This window comes from Pezoporus flaviventris, unplaced genomic scaffold (genome assembly GCF_033815535.1).
Source record: "Pezoporus flaviventris isolate CSIRO_AGI_PZ_B2104156 unplaced genomic scaffold, CSIRO_AGI_Pfla_v1 ptg000154l, whole genome shotgun sequence".
In the NCBI taxonomy this organism is placed as follows: domain Eukaryota; kingdom Metazoa; phylum Chordata; class Aves; order Psittaciformes; family Psittacidae; genus Pezoporus; species Pezoporus flaviventris.
In genome coordinates, this window is record NW_026892702.1 from 2,477,991 (window position 1) to 2,499,172 (window position 21,182).

Here is a 21,182-nt window from a genome sequence, read left to right on the forward strand (position 1 = left end):
ATGACTAAGCAAATGTCAGAAATGCTTACTCTGGAAAGCACACTGCCTCTCCCTGCATCTTCCCTGGTGATGTTATCTCGACAATGGGCTGCTCTGTGCAAACTCAGCGTAATGCCAATGGAGTGGGAGAGTGCTCAGAGGTCTGAGGGAGACCCCAGAGGTGGTTCCCTGGTGGGTGCAGCCCCAGCACTGCATTTCTGGGGAAAAACTCAACCAAGTTGGGTGATTAAATGAGACAGGATGTCCAGGCCAGGGGAGGAACTGAATGGGCAGGGACCAGAGCTGGGTACTACCAGCCCCTTAGGATTTAAACCAAGTAAAATATGAAGCACCTCCTTCCTAAAAAGCACAGCTTAAGCAGGAGGGGTATATTATAAATTAAAAACAGCAGCATGGAGTGAAACAGTGACTTGTCTTGCTCTCTCAATAATTAAATTTGTCAGGTCTTAAAGCCACTCTTGCTACTCCTTGTTCCACCTGACCCATGCACTTTGGACAGCAGAGACTGCCACCGCTGCTTTTGGTTTCTTTTCCTGTGCTTATGCTTTTCTCTGCTGCTGTAGAGGCAAGCCTGAAATGATTTAGCTCCTAACGAAACACTTAACTCTGGTGCTGAAAAGCTAGGGGGGTTTTCTGGACCATTTCACAGCAATAGGCTGCATCAACAAAAAGCTTCTGATGCTGTTGGCCTACATCCCAAAGCCTTCAGTGCTATATTCTCCTTGTCAGAAAGATGCTGTGAACCATGGGATGCTTCTCATCTCTTCTGCAGCTGTCTAAGAAATTCCACACTGATCTTTCTCCTGCCCAGTAACTCAGGTCTGTCTTTTCACAAAGAAAACTTGCTGCAGCAGACCAGTGGTGCCAATGAACAGTCTTCTCTGGTGCCTGCTGCTGTCTGCCTGGATTTCAGATGGCTCCAGCCCACTGGCAAACTTGCCTGTCTGGTCAGTGGAGTGAAATGAAGCTCTGAAACCCATGACTGATACAAGTGCAGCATCCCCTGGAAATCTACAGCTTCCATCTCCGCTTGTCCAGCTTGGAACTGCCCGATAGGCTCAAAGGGACTGCTCTGGAAATCTGTGAAACTCAAACATTTGCTGCTTGCTGGGACCTGGTATGTTAGCGTTTTAGCCCAGAGCATGTATTTTTCAATGGCTGGATTATACAGCCCAGAAACATTGAGTTTAGGATGAAAATGCTGCCTGGCTTTTATCTGCAGTGATTCCAGAGTTCTTAACAGCCCAGCGGAGAGGAAAAGCCTCTGTTATCTGAGCTAAGAATTAATCTAAGAACATGCCCCTATCCTGTTACAAAGATGTCTCTTCCATGCACCAGTGACATTGCTCTGCCCCTGAGGTCCCACACGTTCTGCTCTATGGGACCTGGTGGCACTGCATGCTCCCATTGCTGACTGAGCATCCGTGCGCTTGTGTTTGTTTTGGGAAGGGGGTTATCGTGTCTGGTAGATGAAAAAGGGTAGGTAAAATAGCAGAAGAGTGGGCAGCTGTGGTATGGATGGTGGAGAAGGAGGAAAGGAGGACGGGCATGATCATGGGCATGTGTTGGACTGGTGTTCAGGTGATCCTTGTAGTCATTGAATGTTGCCTCCTGAGCATGCAGCAGCTATGCTGTGTTCTCTGAGCATCTTGATTCCCACCCAACATGTACCTGGGTGCACCCAGGTAATTTGGTTTCATAGGCAGCAAGGTGTTTCTCAAATTCCTTTTACGCCAGGACCTCGGTGTTTTTTGACTCCTGTGTAAAATAGCTGAGCACCACTGCTCAGGTTCGTAATGAAACCTTGGAGTTTCTGGTAAGTCTCCTCTGGGACGGTCCTCAGCAGGGCTTGTGCACAGGCAGATCTCTAATGGTGCGGAGGCATTGCTGAGATATATTGCATTATGTTGCCACTATGCTGGGCAGAAACACCCCTGCAACCAGCACTCGCCTGGGCTTGCTCTGAACCTTGCCAGCTGCAGAACTTGAGCTTCATCTATGCACAATAGGGGGGAAAGAGGAGGTTTAATTGTCGCATTCATGATGTACTGTTCTCCAAGCATAGGAGCCGATATGGCTAAATTACCCTGAAAGAAAAAGGGGGGGAAGTTTACAATTTCTGTTTTCAGTATAGAAGGAATAAATTGTGACTTCCTCATGTCCACAGCCCAGCTTGCAACAGGTTTAAAGCATGGTACAGATGGCTGTGCAATTATTGCCAACATCTCCTCATTATATTAGATAAGGCCCTGGGTTTATTTAGCAGAAGCAGATGGAGGGAATACACAATATTTTAGATGTCTTGGCAAACTGTGTTTTCCTTAGAACAACATTGCATGTTTGCTGTGAGAGTTCTAGCCAAAAAAGATACAAAAAATCCTAAGAAAGAGCGAGTAAGATCTTTTGGGAGTGACAATGAGGAGTGCATGGACGAAGAGATATTACATGGCAAGTCTGATGATATCTGGTGCCTTATATTAATCCCTGTGACAAGAGGAGTGTTTCAGCTTTTATTTGGAAGTGTGTCTCTTCATGGCTCAGAGACTAAAGCTTGAAAACATGACCCTGGCTGCCTGGAAAAGCTGAGGAATCACAAGACAAATAGAGAGCCCTGATATGTTTTAGAGAGAAAAAAGGTCTTGTGGCTTTTAATAGAGCTTTGTTGATTTTGGGGCTGCTTCCTTGTGTGCCCACCGGCAATGCTGCCCTTCTGAGCAAAGGGCACTTTCTGCAGGTGGAAAAATGTTGGGGGTTTGGGTCATTTGAGCCTTTTGAAGTGTCCTGTGACCACGTGTAACAATGGCTAGGAACCATTTCCCTGGCCAACCTCTATCTGAAGGGAAGAAACCTGATCAAGCAGAAGAGTGAGGGTCTTTCCCTGCACAGAGGGACTGTGGCTGTTCCCTTTGTAAGGAAGTGCTGAAGGAGTGGTGGGTGCTTGTGCACCCACTAACCCCCTTTGATACTGCTTTGGTAAATTGGGTTTTACCACCTGGATGGTGTTCCTCTACAGTATGCAAGTGGCAGCATGAACTGAGTGTCACTCCTTGGGTGTAGCACGTGCTTGTGCTGGGAGGAACACAATAAGTAGCAGGCAGGAATAGAGGTGCAATGACGTGGTGATGGCAGCAGGAATCTGTTGATTGCCAGTATTTTGCTATGGTGTAGGAAAACCCAGGAACGCTTGACATCCTGCTGAATCTTCTAGCTAGGATGGCTTGGTTCAGTTTGTGGGTGGTTTTGGGTCTCAAGCTGGTCAAGTACACAAGTACATCCAGGTGTGGATGATGCTGATGATCCATTTTTGTCATCTATTTGGCTGTGCCAGTGAGACTTGGCTGGCTGAGTGCTGGAGAATGAACACAAAAACTGTGCAAATGTGGCAGCGTGAATTAAGTAACTCCATTCTCTACCTTCCCATTTATTATATTAATGTTCTTGGCTGTCATTTTGTACTCCGTGTTTATCCTTGCACATTATCTGCCCACCTCTAGATCATTACAACAATCTAGAGCAACCTGCTCTAGTGGAAGGAGACCCTGCCCGTGGCAGGGGGTTGGAACTGGATGATCTTAAGGTCTCTTCCAACCCGAACCATTCCATGATTGTGTGTTACAGGATTCAGCAGTGCAGTGGCAAGGTGGGATGGCTGGACTCAGGGGAAGGCCATCCCTCCCTGCACTCCCCCTGGAAGCTAGGGCATAGTTCAGCTGGTGGCTTGGAAAACCAAAACCTGAAGTACAGAAAGGACCAGACAACAGTAACCTAATGAGAAGTCTTCTTTCCACCCTGACAGGTGTTTTTCCTTCTCTTTTGTGCCATCCTTTGCTGGCTTCTACTTGCAGTCCTTCTCCAACAGCATCAGTTCAGCACCCCAAGAGGGAAGCCTTCAGCTCTTGTTCTGAACCATTTTGCCTTGCCTGTTAAACATCAGTGTAATTTGACAATGATGACATTTTCTTCTTAACTCTTGAACTGGGGACTGGCCATGTGCAGAGGGTGATGTGGTTCTGGTTCCAAAGGACACAGATTTCATCACCGTTCCCAGGGCGGTCTGGCAAGGAGGTTCTCATTTCATGGGTACTATAAGGAAGGAAGGTTGAGATGTGTTTTTGGTGATTTGGACCTCTTGCCTCCTGCAGTGATGTGCTGCCCTGCTAGCCCACCTGGCAGAAAGATTAACCCCAGTAACATTCCCAGTGTGCCCTGTCCTTTGCCCGATTTCAAACCACCAACTAGTACATACCAAAGTCATGTTCCTTCAGACCTGCATGGCAGTGAAACGTGGTGTCTAGTTTGGGTGGCATTTTTCATACACACAGCAACTGAGGGGTTGTATTTTTCAGGAAAATGTCAGGTTTAAATCAAGTCAGAAATATTTGCAGGCTTGACAGGAATTACTTGCACTAAGAGGGAAAACACATTAAAAGTCAGAATGCTTAATTTTAGAACTTGACAAATGAAGCAAGCAATCCCTAACAGGGGGCTGGAACTAGATGATTTTTAAGGTCCCTTCCAACCCATTCTATGATTCATTGCTCTCATCTTTCCCCAAGTAAAAATACTTGAACCATTTTTGCTCACCCTGAAATTCCCCTCACCTCTCAGTCTGCTACTGAGTTAACCCCCCTCATAGCTTGCCCATCCCCAAGAGACCATGGGGTGCACTGTGGAACACCTCTCCAGGAGAGCACTTTGAGCTCCCAGCTCCTGCTCTGCGCATCCTCTGATGCCAGGTAAAAATTCTGGGATGCCCATTTCCAAGGACAGAAAGCAGCCTCTTCTCTCCTTTGTAATGTTAATGTAGTGAGGCTCAAGGTATGACCTACTTTGCAGCCACAGTGGAGTGCAGGATGGTTTTAACTCCTCTGTGCTCAGTTTTCCCAGCGTGAGCTCACTAAAATGTTTTGGACATGTGCTTTTTCCTGCTAGCTCTCATTGCATATTGCGAATGAGCCTCCTTTTCTGCTCCGTGGTGTGGCATGTTCACATCTCTCCTGCTCAGAAGCAGCAAGGGCTTATTTGAGCAATTGCCTCATAACCAAAATATCTCCCTCTATCCTGGGTAGAAGCCAAGCTCTCAGCTCCCTGCACACTGCGAAACCTCACTCGTTTTGTCTGGGAGTCGCATACTGCTTGGTTGTTGTGTGTCTTGCTGGAGCAGAGGAGTGTCTACAGATGCTCCTCTCCTTGTCTTCTCCCTGGAATCTGGCTCAGGAATTACAGTCAGGAAAGTAGGTTGCAGGTGGTTTTAAGGGGGGGGGAATTCTGCTCTCATTTTGCTTCATCTCCTCCCAGGAATCTCAAGCATTTTTGCCATAAAAGAGGAGGAGAGTTGTGTTCATATCTGGGCAGCTCTGTATGCGGAAGGCTGGTGGCAAATTAAATGCTGGCTGCAAAAGGCTCTTAAAAGTGAGACCAAGGAATGAATTGGCTGTTTGTGCCTCTGAAGCAGAGCAACCCCATTCTGTTGAATATTGTTATTCCCTCGGTGTATTTTATTTTGCCTTCTGTTCTCTTCATGTTACAGCTAAAGAGAGGTTTACCCTTCACCATAGAGAGGCTGTGTTGAAAAATACAGTTGATTATGAGACCAGCGTGTTGTTTTCTGAGCAAGGGGACCAGACTGAGTTGCTCTGAATGGGCTTTCGTTAAAGACTGGGACCCAGGACATTGTGTTGTAGATGTGATTTGAAGTGAAGGAGTTGGCTTAGACATAATATCATAGAATCACAGACTGGTTTGAGTTGGAAGACCATCTAATTCCAACCCCCTGCCATGGGCAGGGATACCTCCCACTAGACCAGGTTGCTCAAAGCAATTTGCAGGTATCTAATTAGATCCTTAGACTTGGTGTTGGTCATCTAAAGCAGAGGCAGAGAGCTGGTAAGCTGAGCCCTTTCACATGGGAGGGACTATGGGAGGGATTGGGAAATCTCCAGTGTGGAGTGATGCAGCCAACAGATGGACCTGGTAGTGCCATAAATTAAATGGTACAATTAGCATGCCAGATTTACTTATCGGCTCAGACCTGGTGTTGATGCTGTCTTTGGTAGTCAAGATAAAGCTCATACACCATGAAACCAAACTGAGAGAAAAGGGGCATCCTTCCAGCTCCTCTGGTCACCGTTTGCATGCAGATCTGTGCTGCGGCTGGGAGAAGGAGGGAGCAGCAGGACTGACATGGTGTAGCTGCAGTCTGAGCACAAGCTAGGCTTGGGCAATGCTGCCTGCACCCGAGGGGCTGGTTCATGGGCACCTCTTGGCTAGGTTCCTCCACCTTCAAGTCCAAGGTAGGGAAATCAGCCAGACCATGTCACCAGCCTAACACTGAGCAATGTCTTCAGTAGGCACTGGGGAGTGAAGAAGGTGAAAAATACCCATTTTGATTTGCACTGCAGCTGAGGTGCCTCTCAGCAGACAGACACCCACTACTAACACTTACCACATCCTTCTTTGGCTTCTAGTGTGTGCAGCTGGTGTGGTTTTTCCCTGTGAATCATGCTCATCGGCTTCATCTGCTGCCAAGGCATTGTTATCTGTTGCTGGTTGGTATATATGAGGGAATGGGGGCAAGTGATGTCCTTTTGCCATGCTAGAGATTATGGTGCCTCCTTCTCCACTGTGGTTTCTGTTTGCTGTTGATGTTCCGTAGTCCTTGGAGGTCAGTGGCATGAGGACCTAATATTTCTTCTTGCAATGTTTCCAGTAACACCCTGTTTCTTATTCCCCTTCCTAATCCATCAGGACATGCTGTTTTCCTCCTGTAGCTCCTCCACCCACTGCCTGACTCCACTGGAGCTCCCCTTGTGCAGGTGATTCTTGCACCCTCCTCCACCCAGGAACACGGGGTCCAGCCCTCACAGACATTCACTTGGGCAGAAGCTTCCCTGATAGGAAGCTCTCTCTTGGTGGCCACCTCCACTCATCACAGGATCTCCTGGATGGGTAGATGGTTCCTGGCCATTGTGCAGGGTGGATGCTGAGGAAGTTGGTGTTTCCAGATAAGCACCATTGATTCAAAGGCTGTGATGTGCACAGTGAGGCCAGTGGCTGCCCTGTGGTTGTTGGTGTGCTGTTGGTATTCCTGGTCCTGGAAAGTCTTGCCAGCTGCAGTCAGAAATGTGTTGTGTGCTGATTTGGGGTTAAAATGCTCAGAAAGCAGCAGCAGAGCAGCCTTCCATGGCGAATAGTTTGGGGGGGGGGGGGGGGGGGGAAGAAATGAAGAATATATATCTTCATAAATTTTTAATGTTCTGCATATGCTTTTGAAAGGAACACACCAGATAAAAAGCCCAGCTTCTTAGAATGGATTTTATGGGCCTTTTTTTTTTGAGAGAAAAGAGTATTTTCCATAGAATCTCTGTTTTCAAAAGAATTATTTCTTTCCATTTAAGTTTTACTGTAAAATTCCCAAGTGTTCTCGCAGTGGTGTGGGATCAGAAGGACCTTGCAGGTTTTCCCCTTGGGTTGCCAGCTTCCATGAACACCACAACAGTGATCCTGGTGGTGGTGACAGCTCCACAGGGAGTTAGGGACCTGCTTCACCCCCTGGGGTGGGGTAATCAGGAAGGATTGGGTGAGCAAGAGACACAGATAGAGGCAACAGTCAGCCTCCGGGCTGCCCATAGATGATGGAGGAAGTGTCTTTAAACTAGTCAGCCAATATTGATGAAAATCTTAGTTTTATTCATTTTTCCTGTTAGTTCCCATTTCTTGGGTGTCACTGGGGCTTGTTCAACATTGTCAGCCTATGCCCAGAGTCAGGCCCTGGGAATGGGGGTGATTTACTGGAGTTTTCTGTACATCTATCAGAGGTTTTGGGATTGATGCTGCCAAAGTATCCGCATTAGCTGGGGTTCAGTATATGGGTAGGAAGAGGTGGTTGCTGTTTCTTTTCATAGGACAGCTGCTGTGCAGCTGGCTACCTTTATCTTTCTTTTGAGGGCAGCTGTCTGGTGGGTATTTATCCTTTCTCCTAATCCACTGAAGAGATTGATTTGGTTCTCAGGAATGGGTGCTTGGGATAAGGTTTCTGGAAAAAATCCCTGTGTCCACTTCCTAGGACTAGAGTTTGTAATAAATAGCAAGGTGACATAAAAAATACCTGCAATTTATGCCAGCAATTCCTACTCTAGCGGGACCTGCCCTGGCACTGGTGTTGTCCAGTGTTGAGAACCCCTTGGAAGTGTTAATCATTCTTAGTTATTGATCCTGCTGGTTTTTGCTGTAGCTGTATGTTATCTGCTAACAGGCAGACACACTGAAGCTACTGAACTTGCAGCCAGATCCAGGTCTCTGCTACACATCTCATGCTGCCTCTGTTGTGACTTATAGAGAGTGATATCATGGTACTGGGAGGAAAACGTGCTCCATCACCTGCAGATACATGTGTGTGCTGAGTGGGGCCTCACAGCTGCTCTTTGCTGAGGCTGGACCCATGGTGTGGTTGCTCCTACGAGCAGAGATATGTATAGAAAGCTCTGTATTTTTGATCATTTCTTCTTGGTTCTCACTTGGGACATCTGTGTTTCTGTTTCTCCTCCTCTTCCTGCCTTGGGGGAGATACAAAACACCTCTGTCATCTGCTCCCAAAGAGATCATCTGGAAGAACTGGAATGGATCCTTATAATAGTCTTAAAACGCCTAAAGGGGCTTACAGGAAACCTGGAGAGGGGCTTTGGACAAGGGCCTGTAGGGACAGGCCAAGGGGAATGGCTTTAACCTGCCCGAGGGGAGACTGAGATGAGCTCTTAGGCAGAAGCTCTTCCCTGTGAGGGTGCTGAGGTGCTGGCACAGGGTGCCCAGAGAAGCTGTGGCTGCCCCATCCCTGGCAGTGTTCAAGGCCAGGTTGGACACAGGGGCTTGGAGCAAGCTGCTCTAGTGGAAGGGGTCCCTGCCCGTGGCAGGGGTTGGAGCTGGAGGAGCTTTAAGGTCCCTTCCAAGCACAAACAAGGCTGGGATTAATACAATCCCATGAAATCCACAAAAGGCAATTAAGGCAGGAGGAGGACAAGGTGGGGATGATTCTGAGGAGCAGGATTGGCTTTTCCCTCCTCTAGTCCTCAGGATTCAGAGATCTGGGGCTAAGCGTAAATGGGTTTCAAGGCATTTTCTTTGGGCAGGGCTTCAGGAAGGAGCTTTGTTACCGGGGAGCTGTAAAAAGTGCAGTGTTGTAAGACAGCATGTGTGTCTTGCTGAGGCACTACACAGAAACCCTGAGCTCTGAGGTACTTTAAGAGATTGCTTGCTAATTATTTATGTTAGTATAGCATTCAGGACAGGAACTTCCTGTTTATTCCTTGCTTTCTTTTATACCCAAAGGAATAAGCTGCTCTTATAATTCATTCCAGGCTTTGCTAGAAGAAAAGTTATCAGGCATTTATGATCAATTCAGTCTGGTCTCTGGAAGCAGATGTCAGTCAGAGCATGTTAGTGGAGGTGGTGGTACAGAAAGCAGTGTTTAACCAAGTTATTGTGAAAGTGAGGAATGGCTGCAGCAGTGCTGAGCCACTGCTGGGCTGGCAAGATGTGTGCTCAGATCCTCCATAGCAGCACAGCATAGAACCACAGACCGTTTATGTTGGAAGGGACCTTAAAGCTCCTCCAGCTCCAACCCCTGCCACGGGCAGGGACACCTTCCACTAGAGCAGCTTGCTCCAAGCCCCTGTGTCCAACCTGGCCTTGAACACTGCCAGGGATGGGGCAGCCACAGCTTCTCTGGGCACCCTGTGCCAGCGCCTCAGCACCCTCACAGGGAAGAGCTTCTGCCTAAGAGCTCATCTCAGTCTCCCCTCTGGCAGGTTAAAGCCATTCCCCTTGGCCTGTCCCTACATCCCTTGTCCCAAGCCCCTCTCCAGGTTTCCTGCAGCCCCTTCAGGCACTGGAGCTGCTCTAAGGTCTCCCCTTCAGGAGCCTTCTCTTCTCCAGGCTGACCCCTCTCTATGAACAAGAATGGTTTAATGGTCAGCCGTCCTGCTTGTATAAAGTCAAATTACATGGAAGAACTTATCTAATGAGATTTTGTTGCACTTAAATACTTGAAGCACTACCAAAGACAACATCCTAAGCCTACCAAATCTGTGTGCCTGTGCAACCTGTTAAGATACAAAAAGAGCTGTAGATCAAATCATTTATTCATTTTTGTGAAGTTTTCTCCTAAAATCTTTTCTTTTGCTGCTTGTGTTGTGGTTTTTTTTACCTTTCACTGCAGATTTCCATCACTGGCTCACCCCTCACCTCTGCTTTGTTCCCAGCTGTTGGCTGTGCAGCCAGGGATGCTTTGGTGGGATTGCCAGGACGTGCTTGTCAGCCAGTTCAGTTGATCTCTCTATTCCTCTTATTTTTAATGATCATTTCTGACTTGCTCTGGCCTAACTCACAGTGGCTGCTGTGAGCTTTCAGCTGGAGTAGGGTAGAAGGTAAACCAGAACGATTCCACTTAGGCAGATACTTCCCTCACTGGGGCATTCTTCCATGCATGTCTGAATGGTTTAGAGGAAAGAAACTCTGAGCAGCTGTAAATCAGCTTTGGTTCTGCAGTGAGAAAAGGCACCATCTCCACCCTGGGACAGCTAAGGAAGTTCAGGTTAGATATAAGGAAGAAGTTCTTCCCTGTTGAGGGTGGTGAGGCATGGGAACAGGTTCCCCAAAGAAGTGGTAAATGCTCCATCCCTGGCAGTGTGCAAGGCCAGGTTGGACAGAGCCTTGGGCAATGTGGTCTAGTGTGAGGTGCCTCTGCCCATGGCAGGTGGTTTGGAACTGGATGGTCTTAAGCTCCTCTCCAACCCAAACCATTCTATGATTGTATGACTCTATGGAACATGTTGGATGCCCACTTGGGTTTTCTCACCTCCTATCTCATTTACCTGCAAGGCTCAAATGTGAATTTTTAGACCTAGAGCCAGCATCTCACCCCTGTGGCCTTCTGTTTCTTCTCCCAAACATGGCTTTTTTTTTTGGAGGCAGCTGTGGTTTTTATTCTCTCTAGGCAAAACCTGGCCAGGGCTGTATTGTTTTACAGGAGTGGCTGATTCATGTGCAGATGTAGCAGTGACAGCTTAGCTGTACAGTCATGGATGCTTTGCACGATTCAAGTGTGATTTGATAGGATCCTTGGACCAGCTCTCCAGCTGTGGGAGATGCTGGGCTGCGCAGGTTAGCAAGAGGATCACTGTGCTGGTGACGTGGGAGTTAATGAAGGATTAGGGGTCTTGGTTTGGGTGGAGAGATCGGGATGTTGTGCAGTTGAAGCCAGTTGTTTTCAGCATCAAGCCTATTTAGGAAGACAAGACTGTAATGAAGACCCCCAGCCACTGGAACGTTTACTGGCACCATGGGACTAATTGATGGTGTCCCCCATTCACTCCCATTTCCTTTCTGAATTTAGAAAGAGAAAGATGAAGTACCAAGCACCCCTCAGCTTGCACCAGGAACCAGGGCTCTGCCTAATGACAAGCACAAATCCATCTTAGCTCGCTGGAGACTAATTGCGCTGTTAGTAGCAACATCCAAGGTGGATGTTGAAGATTATCTTTTGACTTGGAGTGTGTGCTGTTCCTAGACTGCTGAGGTGTATAAGTGAGCAATTAAGTTGTGAGGGTGGAGGGAAGAAGAGGAATGTAATCACTGGCACGGGTGCAGAAGATGGAATTAGAATTCTCTGCGTGTGATGGTTCTTGGTTTTAAATGTCTCCTGTTGCTTTATGTTCAAACTGCAGCGACAGAGCTGATGTAATGTGAATTTTCTGGTTGTGAAACTGTAGGAACAGGTGTCCTACAGAAGAGATCCTCTGCTCCTCGGGTCCTGGCTTGCTGCTGCCTCTCTTGCCATCCAACATCTCAGCATGCTTTTTTCCTGATCTCCAGCACCTCCTGCTGATGGAGTCTGGCCCTTTCCGCACAGCAATGCTGATCCTGCTCTTCCCTGGCCCGTGCTTGGCAGCGGTGCTAAGTCAGTCAGTAAGGCAAGGACAGGGTTTTTATCTGACTGTAGCCACGTCCTGCCCTGCCGAGTTTGCCAGGCATCCTGTGTGATACGTGTTGCAGAGCAGAACTGTATCTCTCCTCTTGAAAAACTCTGCTTTCTCTTGTATTTTTTTATGGCAACTGGCCACTTTGCTGAATGCTCATTGGTCAGTTATCAGGAGCCAAGAGAAAGGGCTCCTGGCGAGGTGCAGATACATCGTGGGTGCTCTGCGCTTCTCAGAGCATCTTTCTGCTCCAGTATGGGACACTTGCTGTGCTGGATGCTTAAGCCCCATAGAACTACCTAGGATTCATTGTCCGAGCCTGGAATCCTCCCTCTAGCTCTGTCCATGGCAGCTCTGGAATCCCAATTTCCAGCCAGGTTTCCAGGTCTCTCCTGCTGCAGTAACTCCTGGGGAAGGGTTGGCAAAATGTCTGATTATGGTCAAGGTTGGGTCTGCCCAGGCAGTGCTTTCAGCAGTTGTAGTTAACGAAGTGGTGGCATCTCTTATGCAGGGTACCAAGTGGCTGGGGCTCGCAGACCCCACTAGTGGGCTGGTTGCTCGGCCACTTCCACCTGGGGGCAAACCTGGCAAAACCTCATGGCAGTTGCTATAATCACTTTAAAGGGTGCAGTTGATGGGGAGCTGGTGAGAAGCCTTTTGCTGTGGGCTGTGTTAGTGTTAGGGGACCTCTGTTTTAAATCAAGAATAGTTTTGTTGAAGCATCATGGGAAGTGCTGCAGTAATTAATGAAGGCAGTTTTGCCTTGCTCTCTGTGGGGTACTGTGCCTGGCAGGGTCTTCACTTAAGGAGTTTCCATCATTGTGACTTGTGTGACAAGATTTCCTCCTTTGCTGTGCCCTAGAATAGTGAAGCCGTTTCATTTTCTGTGCAGAGCACTTACGTTTTGAAGGGTCGCTCTGTTTTGGGGCTATGTTTCTAACCAGAGTTACTGCAGATCAGAAGAAACACTTGCTCCCTGCTCGCTGGATATTCTCCTCAAATAAGCTGCTCTGAACAAAAATTAATGTTGCACACACAGAGTAAATTGTATAACTGGGAACTGCTTCAGATATTAGGAAATGCCAGACATCAGTACTCGAGGGATTTCTGAATTCATTATAGGGAAAAGCTCATTTCTAGCTTAACATTCCTTCTGAAAATGGTGTATGCTTTCCTATAAGCACAAGGTGCTGCTCTTTAATGGCCCAAGCCAGGCCTGCTGTCTGTGTATAAATGGCCTCATATCAAGCAGATATTGTGAATTTTTATAGTCTGAGCAAGGCTCAGCAGCTCTGGAAGAGCATGTGAGTTGACGGTTTTCAGTGGACTCAATCTGCAGTGTGATCACAGGTGGAAAGTTTAAAGCAGCTTGAATGTTCCCAGGTTTTACTCACCACTTATCCATGCTTTGGAAAGAGGAATTTGTATTTAATGTCAATTTCCCCCCTCTCTCCTCTTTTGCATTTAGGATTCTAGCAACCGCTGGGACTGATTTTGACCTGCGGACCCTGCGAGCCGTCCGAGTGTTGCGACCCCTGAAGCTCGTGTCAGGAATCCCAAGTGAGTGTCACGATAACATCACCTTACAGCCACAGGGGCTCTGTACCTTTTGGGGTGTTACAAGCTTTTCTCGGCAATATTTCCTTCCCCTGCTTCCCCGTGGTCTGTGGCTCTTGCCCTTGCTATGCTCTGGTTTCCTGCCATCTCATTCTGCATACAGCCAGCTGATTTCAGCACTGTGCTTCCAAACTTGCAAGTGAGCGGCAGGGATTTGTCCTAAGACTCCTTTGCCTTTTGGGGTTGAATTAATTCTCTGGGCTGTGAAGATCTGAGACCCAAATTCTGCAGCTTTTAGACCCCTGAGCTTGGATCTTCTGACAGATTTTACCAGCTGAGCATCTTGCAGCGGGGATTTTGCCTCTTTAATAACAAAGGCAAAGAGCGGATAGAACTTGCTCTTGCCTACTCAATGAGCAACTTGATATATTTTATGTGTTAACATGAAGGGTCTGAATGCTCCAGTGAGGAGCTGCATCATGCCTTGCTGATGCCCTGAAGCCATCAGACTCCCAACCCCATTGCTTAATGCCTTTTTATTTGTCACTCTTCACCAGCCACTCTGAGGGTATTTCATTTCTGAATGTTGAACAGAAAGGTTTTTCCCTGAAGCAAGAGCCAGTGAAAGGGAACTGCTGCTCTGTGGGATGCTCTGCTCTTCTCTGCATTAACCCCTCAGCAGCCAGGCTGCTCCCTCTGCTCCACCAGCTCTGTCCCTGTACTGGCTGCTTCGGGGCTGAAATGTCAGTGCTGTAGAAATCCAGCCAAGGGTTATGCTTTGTAGTAACAGCACCCAAATTTCCTGAACTCGGCATCCTTTTCATGGACAATCTGAATTCCCATACAGGATTTGCCCTTGGCTAGCCTTGGCAAAGGGTCATTTATTAATGGGATCTCTAATAAGGAGGTGCTTCTGATGTTTTTTCATGGACTTTTTGCTTGTGTAAGGCACTTATGGTGCTGTGGTAGTGACAGGACATCAGAGAAGTAAGGTGGCCCTTCAGGGGTACCCCTGTCCTGCTGTGGGTTGCATGTTCCCCCCGGGGTGATGTGCTCTCCCACCCAGTGATGTGTCCTGGACCAGCACAGTATTTTCCCACAGGGCATTAGTCGCTCTCCTGGTTTTTAGTGATGCTGTGGAGGCAGCACAAGCATCTTATTTGCTTTTCTTCTGCATTCTCAGTGTTCTTCCTGTCCAACAGGTCTTTGTGCTTTTTTCCTGCATGCGCCCGTATTGACCTCAGTAGTGTTGTACAGGGTGGCAAGACAATGATGATCCTTTATTTTCCAGCCTTAGGACAGGTCACTAAGGGACATTTCAGCTGATGCTTATCACTGAAGGTTTTTTGTTATGCGTGTCTGTTTGATGTTATCTGAAACCTCCATCTCCAGGCTTATCTCCCCTGGGTTTAATTGAAAATGAGTTTTAGTGCCAGCGAAAAGCTATGGATGGATAGCCCTGGAGACAGGGTTGTGTTTCTCCAGAGTCAGGGTGTGACAGGCACAGCAGCATCATGGCTGTTCTGTGTGTCATGACAGCAGCAGGGGCAGCTCCAGTGTAGCTCAGTGCTCCCTGCTCTCCCTGGCATGCCCACTGCTGCAGGGTCTGCCTTACAGACCTGCTCCCACTCCAGGCTGAGCCCTGGGACTCCACCAGCTTCAGAAAAAGTCCTTTTTGTGTCTCTGAGGCTTAAGAGAACTTGAATCTCATCTTTACTTCGAGTCTCCTTCCCTGTGAGGGTGCTGGGGTACCGGCACAGGGCACCCAGAGGAGCTGTGGCTGCCCCATCCCTGGCAGTGTTCAAGGCCAGGTTGGACACAGGGGCTTGGAGCAAGCTGCTCTAGTGGAAGGTGTCCCTGCCTGTGGCAGGGGTTGGAGCTGGAGGAGCTCTAAGGTCCCTTCCAACACAAACCATTCCATGGTTCTGTGAATCTGCAGCCTGAAGGAAAGAGGTCAGGAAAAGATAACTCCTGATGGTTTCTCTTGCATCTTGAGTGCATTATGGCTATTGCATTTTTTCATAGCACCCTGGGAAAGGCAGCTTTGCTTGGTATTGCCAGTCCTAAACTTCCCCTTAGACAGCCCCTCTCTCCTACCTCACCCCACCCCTAAGCCCTTGTTTTCCTTCCCTCACTGATTACCTGTTTTTCCTTGTCCCCACAGGCTTGCAGGTTGTCCTCAAGTCCATCATGAAGGCGATGGTGCCCTTGCTTCAGATCGGGCTGCTCCTCTTCTTTGCCATTGTGATGTTTGCCATCATCGGGCTGGAGTTTTACATGGGGAAGTTCCATAAAACCTGCTTCTCTAATGAGACGGGTGAGCTTCGAGCTTTCCTCCCCTCCCAGCACATTGTCATGATGCTTCTAGTCCCCTTCACCTCACCAGGATGCTTTTTGCCCTGCTCTTATGTTGCTTTTCCCTTTTCCACGTTCACTGCATTCTCTCCCTCCTTACCCACCTACTTCAAGACTTAACAGACTTTTGTGTTCACCTTACATGTGCCGAGCAGATTCTCCTCTCTGCTGTACCACCATGGTACCCCTGAGTGGGTTTCTCTCTGTCTACTCAAGAATGAGGGGAAGGTGCTTAGGGCTTCCTTTCATGGTAGAATTTATCTGTAGTACAAATACAGAACCAAATTCCTGTTGTTCCAGCTTGTTTAAGGCTTTTTTGGGTTGTTTTTTTGGTTCACTGGTCTGTTTCCACTTTCACTGGGTTTATCTCCATGACAGCTGCTGAACGTTGAACTTCCTTGCAAGGTTTCTAGGGCATGTTGCACGGATAGGAGAACTTTGGTGTGAAATAGTAAGATTAGAAAGACTGGGAGCAACCTGAAAGGCAATAGATGGAAGGCAAGGAGCCTTTTCATGGAGAAAGGATAAAAATGTCCTTCAAACAGAGAAAAACAAGGGAAATCAGGCACTGCAGACTAAATTATGTGTCTCCTTATGAATGAGGGATAAACCCCAAAAGGTGGAGGTGGAGAAGAAGGATGTTTCAAGACCCTGGGCTGGGACTGGTTGCCATGTCACAGGATCCATGCCCGTTTAAAACCAAAGAAGCCTAATTTTGCCATCTAATTCCTCAGATCTTTAAATATTCCTTTATAGTAGTGCTAATATGTGTTGGTTATCTGGGCTGTCCACAGCTGAAAACATTGTTCTTGTCTCCAAAAGATTGCAATTTAAGGTACAATTGACTGTCTTTAAACACAGTCTTGTATTTTCAGTGATTATCACTAATAGGTCTTAATATTGATTTATTTATATGCATTCAAATGGTAATAAAACAACATCCCTGCCAAATCTCTGGGCATCCTTCACAGCTCTTTCTAACAATGTGGAAGCAGTTTCATATATTCCCTTTACAAAAGCAGGGTGAAATTGTTTCCTTGCTTCCTATGTTAGTTAGAAAAACATAATGCAACTTGTGAAGGACAACCAGGTTGTATGATCTGGTTGGATGTGACTTGGAGCAAGCTGCTCTAGTGGAAGGTGTCCCTGCCCATGGTAAGGGGTTGGAACTGGATGAGCTTTAAGGTCCTTTCCAACACAAACCAGGCTGGGATTCTATCATTCCTGGAAGAAATGAAGTTTTGGACTGGATTTGTAGGATATGTCTATCTTTTTGCAGGGGGTGTGTGTTCATGCCAAGCAGAACACGTCTCAACCCACTGCAGCACCTCTGGGGCTATGCAACCATTACAGAGGAATAACAACAGTGACAATATAGGCATGTAGGAGGCAGAAGTGTTCTTGGCAGGGAGAAAGCAGTTACAAGTAGGTCTGCATTTTCTAGGAGCATTTTCAGGTGTGTTAAATTGCACCTAGGGTGGGTGATTTTTTTGCACCCTTCGTTTGCAGGTAGTGGCTGTAGTCTGAGCTCTGAGGTTCTTATGGCCAGTGGTACTTATGGGTTGTATTTGGCTATTGGCCTAAAGAGAAGAGGGGTTATTTTTAACTTCCCTCAGAAAATAGTTAATAGAAAAGCAGAAAATAAATCCCAAAGCTGTGTTGTCTGCAGGAAACATTCCAGCATCAGTGATGACTGAGAGGTCTCTGTGCAAGGTGCAAGGTGCAAGGCTTGGGGTCTGAGAGCAGATTTCTGTTGTGTTTAAGTGACTCTTGTTTGCTGGGTGGCTTCTGGCTAGGAATTGGGAGTGCAGCTGACAAACTGTTGTGTGTGTTGAATATCTCTGCATTACAGCACTCAGCATCTCAGTGAGAGGATGCAGGATCTCGCCTCCCCCTGAATCCACTCACCAGGAAGGTACCCTCATGAACAGGCACTGGCCCCTGCTTTTCCCAAGGGGTATGAGCTGGTTGTTGGATGAATGATGGGCATTGATTCCTCCTGCTCGGCGGGAAATAGCATGATGGTGTTTCTGGAAAGGCAGAGGGTGGTGAGGTTTCCTGGCGCTGGGGTCCCTTGTGAGCTGAGCAGCACAACATCCCACAAAACCATCAGCAGAGCCTTTTAAAACCTAAGTGCTCATCATCTTCAAAGAGGTGCATTAACAAGCACAGGCCTGATACCATGGGCTCCAAAGGCTGGCTTGAGTGTGGAAATGTGAACCTCATTAACTGATGCCTCTGTCAGAGGGTAGCAAATTGGCGGAGGAGCTGTTCGTGCTTGTTTCTGTTCCAAATCCTCAAAGTGAGCAAACTCCTGGGATTTTTCCTGGAATCAGGAGCCACATGAGAGGTACCAGCTGTTCCTTCAGCACATCATGAAGGGAACAGAGTAGAGGTGTCAGCAGCAAATGTTGCTACAGCCCTGCTAATCCAGTAGCCTTGGGTAGGTCAGTAATAAGCGTCAACAGAGAGGGATGCTGGGGATCAGAACACAGCAAAAGGGTTATTTAAGGCCACTGCCACTCAGCCTGACAGGTTGTTCTGAGCTAGTGGAATCAGTTATCTATTTTAATGGAAAATGGGTAAAATTTAATGCCAGTGCATGTTCCAGTGCATGCCTGACTTGTTTTTCCCCTCCCTACATCCTCTGTGCTGACCTGTTCTGCTGGATTATTTTAAAGCAGCCACTCTCTGCAGCTCTGGAGCCCAAGTGCCCTTCCAAGAGAGGAGGGCATCACATTTGTTTCCCATTTTACATTGAGTCTCCCCCCTTTTCTCTGTCTTTCCTAGCCATGGGAGTAGGGACCAGTTCTGGTCTCCCTTTTAAAAAGGAGAGACGTTCACAGTAGGTGTGCCTTGCATTTTCAGAGCATTGCCTGGCAATAAAAGGCCAAACAGAGATTAAACTGGATCCTATTTTAAAACACACTCACAAATGGTCTGCAAGTGTTGGATTCGGTATTTTCTTTTTGCTTGTCTCACTAAGCCCTTGTGAAAGCCTGTGGTGGCCCATATGGGAGCTGGAGAGAGATGCCCTGCATTAAGGTGTTGAGTCAACAGGAAAACATGTCACACACTCACATATATATATCTCTATCTCCTGGAGCCACGGTGCCAGTCTTGTTTTCCTCCTGCAGGCTTTGCTCTATGGAATGATTATTCCTAATTATTGTTAGTGCTGATCTTGTTTTCCCCTGGTGAATCTGATTCTGTGCTGTTTGCTGCTCCATTACCATAACACGTCACTTTTAAACCCCTTTCATATCTCCCGAATTGCATCTCTGTGTAAACGGCAGTATTACTTAGTATATTTATTTACTTTGAAAACCCCAGGACTTTAGTCTTCCAAACTGCTCTGTGTTGGTGCCCTCAGCATCTCTGGAGGGCTGCAACACTTCACAGCTGAGCCTGGAAGATGCTGGCCACCATTCTGGCCATCCGCTGTGGTCTTTAACTATGACAGACTCATCCTCCTGTGCCTTCTGTGGGTCTGAAATGAAACTCATCAGAGAAACTCCATCCCTGCTGCCGACAAGCTGATGGCTGGATGCTTTCCCTGACAAGTGTACCTGCAATCTGCCCTTTTGGGACAGGAATATGAAGCTTGCAAAGAGGCTGGAGCTCTTAGTTCACCTCACAGACTGCTGTGGTCATACATTGTGAGGAAGCCGTGCAGCTGTGGTTTAACATTTGTGTTTGGGCAATCCTGGGGCTATCCACAGGCCACTCTTGCTTAAACCACTGGTGTAGAATTTGCCCTTTTGATTTCATGTCATAGGGCTGATATTTAGCACTGAACTGTGCTGTATGAGGATGTCTGTTCAGCTTACAGTGTTTGAAGTATGCACCATTCCCAACCCCTTGCTTTTACCACACTGGGCTTTTTCTGTGGCATTCCTTATATATGACATGACCAAACACTGGGGCAAACTAGAAATTATGGGTACTTCAGGGATGGCTCTGCTCCACCCTGCCATTGAATCACCCCAGAGCAGTATATAAGTGATTACATGGGTTTAATCTCTTCTATTTTCCCACAGTGGCACAAGGAAGCCTGAATTCCACCCAGGCAGTGGTGCCAGGAGGATGCAGCAGCACCAGCTGCTTGGCTGGCTTCAGCTGGTAACTTTTGCCCCTGTTGCTGTTCTCCGCAGGTGATGAGGTGGGAGATTTCCCTTGTGGAGAGGAGCCTCCTGCCAGGCAGTGTGAGAGTGGGACCACCTGCAGGGAGTACTGGCAAGGACCCAACTACGGCATCACCAACTTCGACAATATCCTCTTTGCTGTGCTCACCGTCTTCCAGTGCATCACCATGGAGGGATGGACCGACATCCTCTACAACGTGAGTCCACTGCTGGGTGCTGTGATGCGTTGTGGTAGTTTGTAAAAGGTTGTTCTGGGTAAAAGTAACTTAGTTTGTGCTTTTTTCCCTTATTGGTTAGCGCCCCATCCTGCTTTTTAGGATGATTTATCCTTTTTTCTTCAGGGTTGCTCTGTAGGTCCTGTAGCAGCCTTTGAACCACTGATGTGGTGTGAGGCTGCAGACTTGCTCACCTGCAACATGATGTCTTGTGGCAGCGTGGTGTTGCCGTATGTAAGAGCTAATGTTTGTTACTCCAAGATGCTACTGTGCTCTGCTGTAGGGTGGGTGAGTAGGTGCATGTTCTCATGATGCCCCATAATCAGTTACCAAATTGCACAGTATAGGGTGGCAACACCAGTGACTCGTTGATATTTTGTACTTAGAGGTTGACTGGGTTGTGATCCAACTTGTGATCCAACTCGCAATCTGCACCAGTGAACAGCATCAGATGGATGTTAACACTGAGATCCAGTGCTAGTTTTGGCAACTCCAGTACAGCTTTACAAAGCCTTATCAGTCACCTTCACACCTGATATGACCCTGTTGGCTGTAGAGAGGATATACCAGGCTGAATTTCCACACTTAGGGTCTTTGCTGTCTGTGCCTCCTGCCAGCCAGAGCCACGCCTGTCACAGCCAGTCAAGGTCAAAACCTCTTGGTCAGTTTGGCTATTTTCCAGTTTTACAATTGGAAATACAATAGAGTAGAGCAAACTCACCCAGTTAGCAACAACTGAATGACTCCACTGGCTTTCAGGCAGTGCAATGCTCTCATCTGTGTCTCTAATTCATACCTACACATTTGAGGTGTCCTGTCTTGAGAGGCAAGCACCTAACCCTTATAACAGTTTGGGAATAGAGCCCTTCATCTGGGTTCCAGCATCTGTACCATTTTCCTCACAAAGTGTGAGAGCTGCTCTTCAGGAGCTCTTAAGG

At 47.5% G+C, this 21,182-nt stretch overlaps 1 protein-coding gene across 13 annotated transcripts in view; it reads left to right on the forward strand.

Moving 5' to 3' along the window:
• The window catches only part of CACNA1B (calcium voltage-gated channel subunit alpha1 B), a 297,888-nt gene that overhangs the window by 87,317 nt on the left and 189,389 nt on the right, over positions 1-21,182 (forward strand). For all 13 annotated transcript variants that reach the window (XM_061479698.1, XM_061479707.1, XM_061479708.1 and 10 more), the window contains 3 exons: positions 13,441-13,532; positions 15,694-15,846; positions 20,039-20,226. In XM_061479698.1, the coding sequence (XP_061335682.1) occupies positions 13,441-13,532; positions 15,694-15,846; positions 20,039-20,226 (433 nt within the window). The remainder of the gene's footprint in view (positions 1-13,440; positions 13,533-15,693; positions 15,847-20,038; positions 20,227-21,182) is intronic.